General features: G+C 46.7%; 1 protein-coding gene across 3 annotated transcripts in view; it reads left to right on the forward strand.

The window, feature by feature from the left end:
* CERCAM (cerebral endothelial cell adhesion molecule) overlaps positions 1 to 16463 on the forward strand; it is a 58455-nt gene that overhangs the window by 37864 nt on the left and 4128 nt on the right. For 2 of the 3 annotated variants that reach the window (XM_083721777.1, XM_083721775.1), the window contains exons 7-12: positions 806 to 882; positions 1204 to 1310; positions 2779 to 2911; positions 4193 to 4320; positions 6768 to 6971; positions 11568 to 11824. In XM_083721777.1, coding sequence (XP_083577903.1) covers positions 806 to 882; positions 1204 to 1310; positions 2779 to 2911; positions 4193 to 4320; positions 6768 to 6971; positions 11568 to 11814 — 896 coding nt within the window. In that variant the 3' untranslated portion in view covers positions 11815 to 11824. Of the gene's footprint in view, positions 1 to 805; positions 883 to 1203; positions 1311 to 2778; positions 2912 to 4192; positions 4321 to 6767; positions 6972 to 11567; positions 11825 to 12999; positions 13186 to 16463 lie in introns of those variants that run through there. The other variant, XM_083721776.1, reaches the window with a different exon arrangement.

Here is a 16463-nt window from a genome sequence, read left to right on the forward strand (position 1 = left end):
TCTACCAGGCCTTTGGCTGATTGACATCTGATGTCATTTTAAATGTGTTGTGGAAGGGGGGATTACTGGGTTGTCTTTGTTTTTGCTCTTAGTATGTATTATGTGTTTTTTATATTGTGATTTTATGTTGTGAACTGCCATGAGATCTGTGGGTATAGGATGGTACACAAATTTAATTAATAATAATATTAATAACTTAACCTTCTCAAGCTCAAGGGAAATTAGAACCAAAGAGCTGGAGAGAGCCTTGTAGGCCATTTTGTCTGTCTCCTGCTTGACGCAAGAAATCCAAACCTGGAACCATTTCTCCCTCTCCATTTACTACCACTTATAATTAATAATGCTAATAATTAACAACAACAACACAATGGAAGCCCTATTATAAGCAATTCAAAGAGGGAAGGGGAGAAAGTTTTGGGAGCTGGTTTAGAGTTATTAGCAGAATACACCAGCAAAATAACAGCAAGCTGTTTATGGAACTCACTTGCTTAAGAGTACAGTACAGTGGTACCTCGGTTTACAAACTTAATCCGTTCCAGAAGTCTGTTCTTAAACCAAAACCGTTCTTAAACCGAGGTGCGCTTTCCCTAATGAGGCCTCCTGCCGCCGGTGCCCTTCCACCATTTGGATTCCATTCTTAGACTGAGGTAAAGTTCTCAAACCGGGACACTACTTCCAGTTTTGCGGAGTTCGTAAACCAAATCATTCGCAAACAGGACTGTTCTTAAACCGAGGTACCACTCTATAGGTTAAAAACCTGAGCAGCAACGTAGCCTCCTCTCCAAGCTTTACATCTCTCTTGCAGTGGATGGTACCCCAATGTTCCCCTCCAGCCATGTCTACCTCCCACCGAAGCATCCAACCAAAATTGGGTTTGACGAGGTAAGCAAGTCTCTCTCTCTCTCTCTCTCTCTCTCTCTCTCTCTCTCTGTGTGTGTGTGTGTGTAAGAGAGAAATTGTCAGCACCTGTGAGGGAGTGACTGTGTCAGAGTATGCCTGAATGCATGTGATGAATTTTGTGCGTTTTGAGTAAGTGGAATCCTATTTTATGGGGTTTTTTTGAGCTTCATTGTTTTACATATTCCACTTTAATTCATTAGTTAATTTCATTTGATTTTCTTTGTAAGCTTGCTTTTGTGATGAAAAGTGGTTTATATAAGTACTCAAAAAAAAAAGGAATTGAACCTTCTGTTTTCCTTTTAGGTTTTCCTCATCAACTTGGCACGGCGCCCAGACCGTAGGCAGCGCATGCTTAGTTCCCTCTTTGAGTTGGAGATAGAGCCCTTGGTGATTAACGCTGTCGATGGAAGGTGACTGGCTGACGCCTCTTTCTGGGGTGCTTTGTTTTAGTTTTTAGCATGAAATGGGGCTACTGCAACTGGTGGACCTCTCTGTCACAAGGCTTAGATAGCTTTTAAAAAATGCAAATGTAATAGGAGAAAGGGGAACATACTGAGGCCAAAATATGATGGTGATGATCATTATTATTATTATTTACAGTCATACCTCATGTTATGTTTGCTTCTGGTTATGTTCTTTCAGGTTACGTCCCACGGTGACCCGGAAGTACCAGAAAGGGTTACTTCCAGGTTTCGCCGCTCACCCGTGCGCAGAAGCACTAAATTGCGCTTCACACATACGCACAAGCTCCATTGCACTGCGCACCTGCACAAATACAGCGCTTCAGGTTGCGCTCTTTTCATGTTGTGAACAGGCCTCCAGAACGGATCCCGTTCACAACCAGAGGTACCACTGTAGATAGATTTGAAGGAGCAAGTCCATTCAGGAAACAACTATCAAGTTCTTCTAGTCATGATGGATTTACAGAACTTGCAGAACCAGTGTACCATGGAATATCAGTTGTTAGGTGAAGAGCAGAAGTCAGGGTGGGGGAAGCCATTGCCTGCATGCCTCACTGGTGGGATTCCTGCAGGCATTTGCTTTGGCACTGTGGAAACAGGATGCTGAACAAGATGGGCCTGTGGTCCAGAAGGCCCCTCTCCACATGTTCCTAAATAGCCCGGCCTTTCCCTCTGCTGTATGTGAAGCTTCTTTCATCACTAGCTTTAGTCATCTTTGTGAAGATAAACCTTTTTGCCCAGGCTTCCCCTGACCCATAAGATCGGACCCTGCTTTTGCTGAATTCCTCTCTTTTTTTAATAAATACTCCCCCCCCACACAATTTTTAAATTCATTTTATAACACAACTAAACAACACAAACAGAAAATACAAACAATACGAACAGATTCTTGTCTTATCCTTATTTTTTCTAAACTTTGTTAGGTGGGCTTCCCCAAGTCCCCACTATCTGATTTCCATTTTACCTCATCTTTAGCAGTTTACATATATCATAATTTTTAACCATTTTTTAAAAAATCACACTTACTTTTACCATAAAAATCTTCACATTTTATCACTTACAAATAATACTATTTTAAAATACACTATCTTCTACTTCTAACCCTACAGCCTATATCCACTTCCAAAGCTATTCTAAGATTTAAATATTAACATATTTTTCAGATATTCTTTAAACCTTCTTCCACTGTCTCTACTCTAAATACTTTTTAAATGCACTTTCTCTGTTTTTATTATGCTGTTCTTTGTACACGGCTTTCAGAACTTTTAACTAGAAATGCTCCTGAACAAATGCAATAAATCTACTTGCTGTATAGTTGTCTGAACCCCATTGCACCTGAAAGCTGCTGCCTGTCCTGGTTCTTGACCTGCGCTCTTGGGAGTGCTGCTTTGCTAACCTCTGTTATCTCCTCTGCCAGTGCCCTAAACAGCAGTGACATCAAGAAACTGGGTGTGGACCTGCTTCCAGGTTATTTTGACCCCTTTTCAGGCAGGACACTCACCAAAGGGGAGGTGGGCTGCTTCCTGAGCCACCATCATGTGTGGAATGAGGTAAGCGATTGGGCTGGGTTGGACGAAAGGGTCAAGGGCTTGGGTTGGTTCGGTGCAGGGAAGGGCCATCGATGTGGTCCAGCAGAGCCTGCCCATCAGCTTCTCTCTCGTTGGCTACTCAAGATCTGGGGCCAAGCCCTGTGCAATGGTTATATAGGTAGAGCCAGTGTGGTGTAGTGGTTAAGAGCGGTAGTCTCCTAATCTGGGGAACCGGGTTCGCGTCTTTGCTCCTCCACCTGCGGCTGCTGGGTGACCTTGGGCCAGTCACACTTCTCTGAAGTCTCTCAGCCCCACTCACCTCACAGAGTGTTTGTTGTGGGGGAGGAAGGGAAAAGGAGATTGTGAGCCGCTTTGAGACTCCTTAGGGTAGTGATAAAGCGGGATATCAAATCCAAATTCTTCTTTTAGGTCCAGCTAGGCTCCTACTGTGTCTCTCAGGTCACCTGGGTTGCTAGGCTGAAGAGTAGGAGAGGTGTTTCTGGCTGTTGCTCAACGTTGTACAGCGTAGCAGAGAGTGGGTGGAGAAGTGTCGGGAGGCTGGGGGAGCCCAATCCTTGCAGATCCTGACACTGGTTGACCTGACCCCCACCTCCCAGATTGACGCATTTCATTGCCCTCTCACTTTTGCACTTGGAATCATAGAGCTGAAGAGTAGGAAGTGGCCCTGGCAGTCATCTTGTCTAAGCTGCAGTAGCGCAGGAGTCAAACTCTTTCCCAATGTTCCAAAGTAGTTCTTTTGTTAGATAACTTATTATTATTATTTCATTAATAACAATCCCATGTAAGCCACATTAATACAGTATCAAATCACAATACAGTTAAAAGAGCCAATTATCCAGTTCCAAATTAAACAATTTTAGGTGACTTCCTGTGTTCTGATTATCAGGAGATGATGTTATTCTTTGGTCCTGGCTCCAATCCTTCTAATTAATCCAAGCCTGTGAGCATATGATAAAATTTGCTCTCTGCCCTGCGCTTTCCCCAAAAAGGTCTTTTGGATTTCTCAACAAGGTCTACACCAGGGATGCGGAACCTGTGGCTATCTAGATGTTGTTGGACTCTCCTCAGCCCCACAGCTAATGGGAGCTGTAGATCTCAAGACATCTGAAGAGCAACAGCTTCTCCATCTCTGAGCTGTGCTGCTATAGCACACACAGCAAGTTCCCTTGGTAAAGATGCTGGTGTCCCTTTGCTTGCTGCAGTCCTGGGTGAGCTCTGCGATGGAACTTTAAGGTCTCTTTCACCTATACTCTCTAGCGCTGTTTTTTCTCCCCCCTTTAGATTGTCAAACGGGGTCTGGAGAAGTCTGTGGTGCTGGAAGATGATGTGCGGTTTGAGGCATATTTCAAGAAGCGAATTTTGCGGCTGATGGATGAACTGGAGCAAGCACAGCTGGATTGGGACCTGATGTATGTTGGGTTAGCTGGTGGGGTTGGGCGAGGTCCTCAGCTGCAAAACAGCCCTAGTTGTTTGGCTACACTTTGGAATGCCAAAATAACTATAGCTCAGTGGCAGTACACCTGCTTTGCATGCAGAAGGTCTAAGGTTCCATCCCCAACGGTTTCTCCAGGAAGGTCTGGAAAAGTCTCCTGTTGGAAATCCTGGTGAGCTTCTGCCAGTCAGTGTAGGCAGTATAGAGCTCGATTGATGTATGGCCTGACTCTCCATAAAGCAACTTCCTATGTTCCTGTTTGGTTCATCCCTTTATTCAGAACTGTGAGGGCTGGAATATTTAGTTTTAGGTGGAGGACAATGAATCAGTTGTTAAGAGTCTGTGCTTTGCATGCAAAAGTCTCTGGCTCAATCCTAGGCAACTCCAGGTAGGGCTGGGAAAGAGATCCTGACTCTGTCTGAAATCCGGCAGAATCACCAGAGGCAATGTTGAGCCAGATGCGCCAATGGTCTGAATCATTAGAAAGCTATTTCCTTTATTCACGTTTGTTTATTTCATAAAAATTATGCACTGCTTGAGCATAAATTACCTCAAAGTGGTTTAAGGTAAAGGTAAAGGGACCCCTGACCATTAGGTCCAGTCGCGGATGACTCTGGGGTTGTAGCGCTCATCTCGCTTTATTGGCTGAGGGAGCCGGCGTACAGCTTCCAGGTCATGTGGCCAGCAGGACTAAGCCACTTCTGGCGAACCAGAGCAGCGCACAGAAATGCCGTTTACCTTCCCGCCGGAGTGGTACCTATTTATCTACTTGCACTTTGACGTGCTTTCGAACTGCTAGGTTGGCAGGAGCAGGGACCGAGCAACGGGAGCTCACCCCGTCGCGGGGATTCGAACCGCCGACCTTCTGATCGGCAAGTCCTAGGCTCTGTGGTTTAACCCACAGCGCCACCGGCAAAAGAAAAAAATCTAATAAAAGACCACAACACTGCTTCAAAACATGCAAGAGTTAAAATACTAAAACTGATTAAAATCACCTCAACTTTCCAAGCACCTGGGTAGGCTTGTCTAAACAGGAATGTTTTTAGCAGCTGCCGAAAAGAGCACAGCGAAGGCTTGATCCCAGTAGGCAGGGAATTCCAAAGTGCAGGCGCTGTCACACTGACTGACAAATGCTGAACAGGTATTATGTGGCACCTGGAAAGTAGTAGCAGTTACAATGATTGAAGTGATGGAGTGTGCACATTTGGTGTAAGGTGATCTTGTAGGTTAACTGGTCCCAAGTTGCAAAGGGCTTTATATATTAACAGAAACACTTGAACTTGGTGCAGTAACAAATCACCGGCCTCTGAGCTGGCAAGGCCTCACTCCTGTCAGCAATCGGGCTGCAGCATTCTGCGCTAGATCACAAGCCAGCCCTCTGCACCTGCAGCCAATCTGCATCTTCTGGCTGCAGCACAAAGCTGAGACAGAGCTGCAGCTACAGTTGTTTTTACTGTTTTAAATTGTTTTAGCTGTTTTTAATCTGTGGAAGGCTTGTTGTTGTTGTTGTTGTTGTTTGTTTATATTGAGGGAGGGGAGATGTGTCTGGGAGAAGAGGAGCTGGGGAAACCAGGGTCATATGGTGTGGGAGGTGGGGCAGGCTGGGTAAGTTGCACATGGATAAGGGCCCCTCCTCTAACCTGGGGATTTGTGGTTGTCTACATGCAAAGCAAGTGTGCTGCCACTGGGCTGTGGATCCTCCCCACCACCCTCAAATGGTGCCACCTTATACCGGGACAGATCAGGGATCTGTCCAGCTTGCTACACTGTGCTTTGATTAGCAGCAGCTCCCTGAGGTCGGTCTGTTAATTTAGGGGTGGGGAACCTTCCAGCCCACCAGCCAGGTTTGGCCTGCCAGGTCTCCTCAGTTCTGCTCAGTTACTATCTCTCTCCATCCCCATGGGCCTGTTGGGATGCGTCTGAGGAGACGGGGGCAATTGGCAGGTCCCCAGCTGGCTCCAGCCACTGGCCAGCAGCCGGGCAAGCTCCGGTTCTCGGAACAGCATCAAAAACTGAGACTCAAGCCTCAAAAGCCTTCAAAGCTTAAGCACGCAAGCCAGCAAAGATAAGAACTCTTTGCAATGGAAGAGGCGGACAGAGGCATATGTAAGCATATTTACATCATTTTATTCAGCAGTAGACAAAGGAAAACATGTCTGCTTCCCTTCGTGTCCAAGCAAACAGCATAGGCAAAAGCAATATACAAAAGTTCGCAGCAAGCTGTGCTAGAATGTAAACAGACATGTGACATGCAACAATCCACATATCTGTTCCTCTCAGGGTGGTGGCACTGCCCAGGGGCTCATGTTGGCTTTTGGAGGTGGGAGATGACGATCTGGCTTTCTGGGGCAAAAAGGTTCCCCACTCTTGGTGTAGGCAGAAGGAAATGGGTGAACACTAAAAAGGCCGATTTGTCTTCTTCAGTTACCTGGGCCGGAAGCAAGTGAACGCTGAGGATGAGGAGCTGGTGGAGGACGTACGAAATCTTGTGGTGCCTGGATATTCCTACTGGACTTTAGCTTACATCATCTCACGGCGAGGGGCGCAGAAACTGATTGATGCACATCCGCTCTCCAAAATCCTCCCTGTGGATGAATTCCTGCCCATCATGTATGACAAGCACCCCAAGTAAGGAGCTTGAAATATTGTGGGTTTGTTTGAATTGGCTTGGAGTTCAGATGTAGTAATACAGAACAGCAACCTTGCCTTGATGTTCTCATGGAAGCACTGAAGAAGCACCCTGTCCGTATGGGTAATTCTGTGGTAGGATTTAATGCGTGAGTGGGACCTGCGACAAAACGTTGCAGTGTGGAACATTTGATGGAGGAGAGGGCTGTTAATGGCTAGCCATGGTGGCTATGTTGTGCCTCCACATTCAGAGAGAGTAATGCTTGTGGATACCAGTTGTCTGAAACCACAGGAAGGGAGAGAATTGCTCTTGTGCTCAGGTTTTGCAGGTTTCATACAGGCATCTGGTTGACCACTGTGAGAACAGGATGCTGGACTAGATGGGCCATGGGCCTGATCCAGCCTCAAAGCACTTACTGTATGTTCGTAATGCTTCTCTTCAGGGCACCATTCAGATAAGCATGATTTTCACAGGATGTTCCCTTCTGTTTCTCCTTCTCGCTGGTTTTTCTGTCCCACTGCTCAGGGCAGACATTCAGGGCCCCTCTAGACCCCATTTTTATTGTGAATTTGTGGTTGTTTGTTTTCATGGTGCTTTTGGGGCAGTTAGGCACTATCCCACTTTCAGTTCTGTTCGCACCTGCAAAAGTTTCAGGGCAGACATGCTTGCTTTGTTTCCGTGTTGCGCAGCTCCCTGCTGATATTCCTGTTAACTTTCTATACCGCAAATACTCCTTTTGTTGTGCTGCAGTGCAAAAGCTTAGTAATCCCAGAGGGCAATAAAGCAGCAACATAGGAGGAAGTATCTCAAAACAGCTAATGATGGGGAAGGATGTGTGGGCGGTCCAGCACAAATCCACAGCTATTGTACTCTTGTTGCACCAATGACGTGGCAGTATATGTCTGGGGAAACCAAACAAACACCAACCAGTCAGGGGTGGGAGGCTAAATCTCCTTTAATAATAATAATAATATTTGTACCCCGCCCATCTGATTGGGCTTCCCCAGCCACTCTGGGCGACTTCCAACAAAATTAAAAAGACATCAAAATGTCACACATTAAAAACTTCCCTGAACAGGGCTGCCTTCAGATGTTTTCTAAATGTCAGGTCATTGTTTGTCTCTTTGACATCTGGTGGGAGGGCGTTCCACAGGGCGGGTGCCACCACCGAGAAGGCCCTCTGCCTGGTTCCCTGTAGCTTTCCTTCTCGCAGTGAGGGAACCGCCAGAAGGCCCTCTGCGCTGGACCTCAGTGTCCTGAACAATGGGGGTGGAGACACTTCTTCGGGTATACTGGACTGAGGCCATTTAGGGCTTTAAAGGTCAATACCAACACTTTGAATTGTGCTCAGAAACGTCAAGGCTGACACACACAGATAAGGCCTCCAGAATAAATTGGGCAGGATCATGCCTTGTAAGCAAAAAAAAAGAAGAAAAGCGCCTCTCTCCCCGCCCTTCACCAATTCCTGCCTTCACTGCTCCGGCATCAGTTAAGGGAAAACATCTGTTCCTATGACTTCACTCCCTCCAGCCTGCAGAAGTCTGTGGAAAAGAATAGTCAGCAAGCCCCCAGGATGAGGAGGAGAGGGTGTTGAGGTTTCTTGAACAGCCATTCGCTCAGTTTGCTGGAAGCATAATAGGAGCCAGGGAAATGTGGCTGATTGCCATGCCTTAGGACTGCGATGGAGAAGCCTTGGTCCTCCTGATGCTCTAGGGCAGAAGTCGGGGTATAGAAGAGGCAGTTTTCCACCGGGTCTTCATGTCCCTCACAAAACATCTTCCCTTGATGCTTGGGGTGCCCTCCCAAACAGTGGGGGTTAGCATGGGGGGGTGTTGCTGTTGGGGGAGGGGTATGTGAAAGTTGCCTCCCCTGTTGGTGAGGAAATGGCAGGAATGATGAACTCCCCTTTACCACCAGATCCTAAACCTCTTCTGTCTTGTGGCTCTACTCATTCATGAGAAAGGTTTCAGGAGTAAACCCAGAGGAAAGATCCACACCTGATTCTTTGTGAGACACCTTCAGGGAAAGAAAAGGCTAAGCTAAGGAATAAACCCTACACAAATTCAGAGTGGAGTCCCTAAGGCAGTTGAATGGTGCCTTTTACTCCTCCTTCCGGCAACTCTTGCAGCCAAGCTGGTGCCAAACGTCTTGCTCCGCTTTCCTTTGGACCACATCTGTGATGCCGAGGGGGGCGGGTCTTGTCTCCTGGGCGGCCCATGAACTCCATGCACACTGCCCAGACTTGCACTTCAGAGTCACTCTGGTGCTGCAAACGCAGTAGTTTGCCTTCACCCCTAGAGGTGCACTCCACTGTCTCTCAAGACAGATGGATGCCGGCAACAACAACAAGGGGAACTTGTCCCCCCCCCCCATATCATTTTTATTAATTTTACAATACAGTCCTACCTCATGTTACATTTGCTTCAGGTTGAGCATTTTCAGGTTGTGTCCTGCGGTGACCCGGAAGTACCGGAAAGGGTTACTTCCGGGTTTCGTCACTTGCGCATGCACAGATGCTCAAAATGAAGTCATGCGCATGCGCAGAAGTGGTGAATCATGACCCGCAGATGCGCAGATACCGGTTGCGTTCTGCTCATGTTGCGAACGGGCCTCCGGAATGGATCCCTTTCGCAAGCAGAGGGAGCACTGTAATGCTTTCCATTATAATCTCTCCTCTTATATTATACATTTTGGCTTTTTAGGACCATGACTTCCTTCAAACCTTCCTTGTGATTTTCTATCTTTCATTTCAAATTTCTGCATTTTCACTACTTAACCATTGCTTTCAAATCAAAAACATCAAAGCATCATATTTTCGTATTCCTCTCTGCAGTGATTTTTATACCTTTCCTTGCAATCCTACCAACGTGTTTGATTGACTACAATTGTCTTTCAAATAATTTACAAATTTAGTCCAGCCCTTGATGAACTTCTGGTCCCGCTGTTCGTGGATTCTTCCCGTCATTTTGACCAGTTCCACATACTCCATTAACTTCAGTTGCCATTCTTCCTTTTTCGGTAATTCCTCTTGTTTCCACTTGTGTGCTAATAAAATTCTTGCTGCAGTTGTTGTTGCATATAGGAAAAGCTTAGTATCTTGTCTGTTAATGTCTGTACCACAACAAGGGGAACTTGTGGCCCTCTAGATGTTGTTGGACTCCAACTCCCATCAGCCCTAGCTGATGCTGGGAGCCCAACAACATCTGGAGGGCCTCAGGCCTCCCTATTCCTGTTTTGACGGATGGGCTATTTTCCTGGCCTACCCTACTGTGTCAGTAGGCAGTGATTGGCTTTGACAGGAACAGATTAAGGCCCACGCTGTGCTAAGGGCCCCCACTGTTACCTTCAGAGCCCTCCTCTCCTTCTGTCTGTTCAGCCTTGCAGTTGCCACATGTTCACCTTCCCTCTCAGTTAAGCAAGGAGCAGCATTGGCCTCCACTTGCCTTGCCCGTTTCCTCTGTGTGCTGGTGCGGATTGGGCCCAGTGGGAGAGAGCAAGCAAATGGACAACAGAGGCAGGTCTTGTTCAGCCCTCCTACCCCTCGACCCCCCAAATCTGGAGTCCATCACTGGGTCACCATAGTAAGTAATGCTGGCACGTGGGATGGAGCAGCCACGCTGTGCTCCAAAGAGAACGTGGGGTCGATAGGAGAAGCTTTTGTGTCTTGCTTGCTGCATGGCTTCCCATGGGCTACACTGGCCTCTGCTCAAGACACTTCGGGAATGTGATTTACAGGCAGCCGGCTGAGGCTGAGCCAGGATTCCTGGCTGTGTTTTCAGACTTTCCATCTGTGCCAGACTCTCGCTCCAAACCAGAATTTCACCTGGCCTTTTTTGGCTCTGTATTTGCGTAATGCAAAATCAATCTCTCTCTTTCTTTCTTTCTTTCTTTCTTTCTTTCTTTCTTTCTTTCTTTCTTTCTTTTTCTTTCTTTCTCTCTCTCTCTCTCTCTCTCACACACACACACACAAACAAACAAACAAACAAAATATTGCTGGGTAGTCAATAACACTTCCTTTGCTAATGGGGATGTGAGTGTGGTCTGCATTTTGGCTCCCTTTGATTTCAGTTCTCTTCCCACCCACCCCAGTTTAGGACTGAGTTTTATGCACCTGATGGACTCTTAGTCAATAAATGTTTATGCTAGGTTAGCCAACACTGGGTAGCCACAAGGTAGTGGTAGTGGTTAATGACTTTAAAAAAAAAGTTTTTATTGAGTTTCCAAATTATTAACAAATACAGAAGAGAGAAAACAAATTTCTGGAAACTAATTGAAAATACATTTATTTTCAGTGTTAGGAAGTAATGGTGTACTTATACCAGGTAAGTTGTAATACATTTTACAGTTGTTGCTGGACTCCAACTCCCCACAGCTAACATAGCCAGTTGTCAAAGACGATGAAAGTTGGAGTCCACCAACGCCCGATGAGGGCACCACATTGGCTACCTTTAACACATTTGCAAGGTTTTAAGATGCCACAAGAGTGCCAAGTGGCTGAATTGGCTTAGAGTTCAGATGTCATAATGCAGAGCAGCCTTTGAGAATCACTGGTCAGAAGAATAGGCTGATGCTTCCTTCTCCTCCCTCTCTCTCAGTGAGGATTACAAAAAACATTTCAGCAACCGGGACCTGCGAGCTTTCTCTGTGCGCCCCCACCTCGCCTACCCAACCCACTACACCGGCGATGCCGAGTGGATGAGCGACACGGAAACCTCCACCATCTGGGACGATGACTCACGCAAGACGGGCTGGAGCGGCTCGCAGAAGACACTGAAAGACACCCATGGCAGCGTAGGCACTTCAGGCCACTCCTTCCGCCCGGCCTCTCGGGATGAGCTATAACATCTGGCTGGTAAGTAAGGCCTGGGAAACAGCTGTGCAGCAGATGTGGAACCGCTTGGGCAGAGCCGTATGCTGTAGGGCAGTTGGCTGCAGGAAGCCTTTCCCAGAAGCGATTTCTCCTCGCCCCCCACCCCACCCCCCACCCCGCAACTCTTCTACAGCATGATGGCATTTTATGCACATTAACTTGCAAACTTGCATGGTTGAAAACAGACCGGTTGAAACTGTGCAAATTAAATGCACACCAGGTGGAGAGCTTGAAAGCTCTTTTCGAGCATGGAAGGAGCTGTTAAGCTGTCTGCCTTGCTTACCAGGCAGTGCCTGGTAAATGTTTTTATATTACTGTACACTGCCCTGATACCTTATGAGTGGGTAGTATATAAATACTTTTACTGCATGACCAAAATAAATAAATGAGCACCTTGCAAGGAGGCTCACCTTCATCACTGGGTAGGTGGTTTCCAGCAGGCCTGTATGCAGAGATGTGTGTATGTAACTTGCCGTTTGTTTGGATTCTTTGTGTGTCCTCAACGTGTCATGGAGCTAACTGGAAAGGTTCCATCCCTTAAAAAAATAAATAAATCAAGAACTGTCTTTCTGGAGCCACCAATTTTGCTGAGACATTGGGCGCCAGTTTGCTGAAGTCCAAAGTATTCATTCTTGCCAAGACTCTTCAGTTCTGCCATCGTTGTTGTTTAGATTAAGGCAGCAAAGTAATAATTATCCTGGTGAGGGTTGTCATTCTTTGAAACTGGTTGCTACTCATTGAACAGCTGCTTGAAATGCACTGATGTGTAAGTCTTTGTATTGAGCTCTACATCTTCAGTTGCTCATTTCTGCAGATCTTTCTTTAAAAGCAGCAAGCCAGGCCTCTTGTTTGTTTTTCTGGCCACGTCTGTGTCCTGTGAGGCTCTTTCTCCCTCCATATTTATGGGGGGGGGGGGGCAAAGTGGGTAGTTACCTGGCGTGGCACATTTGAGGAGGCAGTGCCTCCCCCAAAAGTTTGGCAAAGGCCTCACCTTAACCCAAATGATCAAGGGGATGGAGCAACTCAACTATGAAGAGAGCCTGCAGCATTCAGGATTTTTTAGTTTATAGAAAAAACAAGTAAGAGGAAACAAGGATAGAAGTTTATAGAATTATGCACGGCCTAGCAACAGAAACGTTTTTCTCACTCTCTCAAAGCATTCCAACTCATGGACACCCAATGAATCTGAATGTTGGAAGATTCAGGGAAGATAGAAGAAAGCACTTCTTCATGCAGAACACATGTCAAGCTGTGGAACTCTCACAGGAAGCAGCAATGTTCAGTAACCTGGAGTGCTTTGGATTAGACCATTTCACAGAGCAGAAGGCTATTGAAGGTTACTAGACAGGATGGCCATGCTCTCCCAACACAGTTGGAGGTAGCAATATTCCTTAATACTGTAGTATTCCAAAAGCAAGGAAGGATTGGATTCTGATTAATAAAATACACACAAAGCTTGACCAGCAAGACTCTGGGAGGCAGTGGGAATAATAATCCTCCCTCTACCCCTTGGCCCAGGTCATTTATTCACAAAAGAAATTTTTACACAGTGTTCGTAAGAACCAATCAGATTTCCTCTGAGCATTTAACAAAACCCCGTGTGGGACAAAGTCAGATCAGAAGAAATCCTGTTAAGTACAAAGACTACTTTGAGCATGCATACATATCTGAGAATAAATAAAAACAAAAAAAATTCCTTCCAGTTGCACCTTAAAGACCAACTAAGTCAGTTCTTGGTATGTGCCTGTCAGGAGTAGACAAAGCAAATGGCAGAGGTGCAGAGGCTTGTGGGATTCAATCAGAAATTATTGTCAATGTATCAAACCCAGTAAATGCAATGCTTTTATTGCGGACACAATGGCTTGCTCCATATTTCATAATTCCTCACAGTAATCCCACCTGACCCCCACACTCTGGATATTTGCACCCCTACAGAATACCAGTTATTGGAAACCACAGGGTTTTTATTGTTGTTCCTGCTGCACTCATGTCCAGCTTGCAGGCACCCCAACAGAGGCATCTGGCTGGCCACTGTAGAAACAGGATGCTGGACTAGGAGGCCATTGGCCTGATCCAGCAGGACTCTTCTTATGTTCAGGCTCTGGAGCTGCTGCATTGGGCTGGTCAGTGGGGAGAGCTAAGTTGCCACACCAGCCAAGGGCAGGGTCCCCTATTCTGAAAGGGAAGATGGGGCAACTCCAGAACAGCACCCCCCAAGTTGGAGGGCAAGGAGCCCCCTGGCAAAGCTGGTGGGAGGTGGGGCACACTCAGAACACCCCTGCTTTGTTCTGCATCCAGGAAGCAACCTCACCCTTTCCACTTGCCCACCTCCACTGCTTTTCTCACCGCTTGTCTACTTGCCCCTAGCTGTGAAAGCAGGCTTTTCGCTCAATACTCCCTCTGTGTGGGGCCTCATCTTGCTAAGGAGGATGTCTCCACCCACTTTGCACGTCTCCCACACACTGCATGCGCTTGGTATGATCCTCCTGCAGAGTCCTGTCTGCATCTACTCAGAAGTGAACCCCTCCCGTAGCTCAGAGGGGCTTGCTTCTTCCAGGTATGTGGGCCCATGACTGCAGTTTCCTCTAATCATGTGTACAGTTTATTACTGAACGGAGTGGAAGTCGCTTCTGCTGTGGGTAGCAGAGCACACACCATAAATACTGCGTATGAATCAAAGAAGCAGAATAATACAGAAAGCTGAAATATGTGTGAATTTTGCATTGTTTCCCCTGTCTGCCCCTAATTTGGGTGATTTGGAATCGGGTTGGGTTTCTTTTTTTATTTTATATTCTTCATTGAAAAATTAAAAAGTACAAAATTACAAGTGCACAGAGTAAGATAAGACACAAAGAAGAAGAAACAAGAAACAGTACCTATGTAGAAAACAAAACAGAAAAGGATATTGTGTACGTTACAAAAAAAGCGGGGACACTTGTTCAAGGTGGTGCACAAGGTTCTTTCCTTTCTCTGTTTTATCCTCACAACACCACTGTGAGGCAGGGCCTTGAACTGTGAAGGACTGACTGGTCCAAGGTCAGCCAGTGAATTTCATGGCCAAGTGCAAGGGGAGGATTTGAACCCAGGTCTCTCAGATCCTAGTCCAACATCCTAACCACTGCATAACACATCACAGATAAACAACCTTGTAAATGAAAACATCTGGCAGTTTTTAGTCCAAGGAAAGAGGGATGCATTCTCCGCAAGCCCCACCCTCTCTCCCCCTTCTATGGATTTCTCTGATTTGTGCCTTGCTTGTGTGGGAGGTTTTTGCACTAGCAGGAGCCTGACATCTGGGCAAAACCTGCAACCCTCTAAGGAACCTGGAAACCAGAGAAAACTCAGCAGCTGGAGCATGGCTCTGAATCCTCATGCCCTTATCCTGATTTCAGGCAGTTGGCCTCGGCTCCCAAAAGCCGCGTGGACTTCCTCTGCTACTCTGGCTGACTCTTTCTCTTCCCTGGACTGCCTGTGTGTCTTGCAGAGCCTAAACAAGCAGGAGTTTCAAAAGACTCTGTCTCAGGACGTGTGCTGAGGCTCAGTGCTGCTTTTGTGAGTTCCCTGAAGCTGCTAGGACAGGAAATCCCGAGAAACTGCTCAGATTCTGAGGTAAACAAACAACGGCTCTGTGCTCCCTGCAGCTGGAGGGTCAGGAAGGTCTGGCCTGCCAGCTGGTTCTCAGCTGTTGCCTCCTGCACCCCCACTTTTTGAAAAAGATCCTACATACTGGGGATGCACAGTCCAGGGAAAGGAAATGAAGCAGCAAAGCACTGCACTCGGAGCCTGCTTGCTGTTCCCTGTGTCAAGAATGCAGCCACAGAATAATGAAAACCATGCAACGCAGGTCGCTATAAGCTGGATCGGTTTCCTGCAACGAAGATATTTCTGGGTCCCAGTTTGCATGTGCTGGTTAATGATTTGCCACAGGAATGAGGAGCCTCAGACCCAGGAGCCAAATCTGACCCTCCTGGCCTCTCTGTGTGTGACTGTTCACTGGCTGCACCCATTACCAGCCTTGGCTTTGGGACCTTCATGAGGGCTTTTGCCTGGCTGGAATGTGTCTTTGAACTCTGATCATGCCTCTTGGTTGCCTGGACAGAGGATAGAGGGCAATCTGCACATGTGTGCAGAAACTAGCCTATTGCACAAAGGCAAAAAGCACATTCATTGTCTACTCCCCCCTTTTTTTCTGGCCCTGCCCACCACTGGCATGCTATGAAATTGTCTATCCCCCTCACAGACCTACAATCCCCAGTGTTTCCTGTGAAGAGGGATTGATTGTTTAAGCCACCCTGGGAAGGGAACAGGGTATCCCTTATAAACTTTCAGCACGCTTAACAAACTGCATCTCAAAGGAAGCTGTGTTTGTTTAAAGTGGTTTCATAGCACTTTAAAAGTACAGTATGAATGTGGCCTTAATCTTTCGCCTCTTACTATGATTGCTGCCATTGGGCAGGTTTATACGTTGACACTGTGTGCCTTGAAATTCCATGCAAATCGCAGAGTTTTGTAATTTGTCAGTAATGAGAATCTTGGCTTCCTTTTAAACAGCAATGAAGGACAAGTTCCTAGCCCCTGTGCCCTGAAACCAATCCCTGCAAAAACAGCAGCTGGTGGAATA

The sequence above is a fragment of the Podarcis gaigeae genome (genome assembly GCF_964106915.1).
Source record: "Podarcis gaigeae genome assembly, chromosome: Z".
Taxonomy (NCBI): Eukaryota; Metazoa; Chordata; class Lepidosauria; order Squamata; family Lacertidae; genus Podarcis; species Podarcis gaigeae.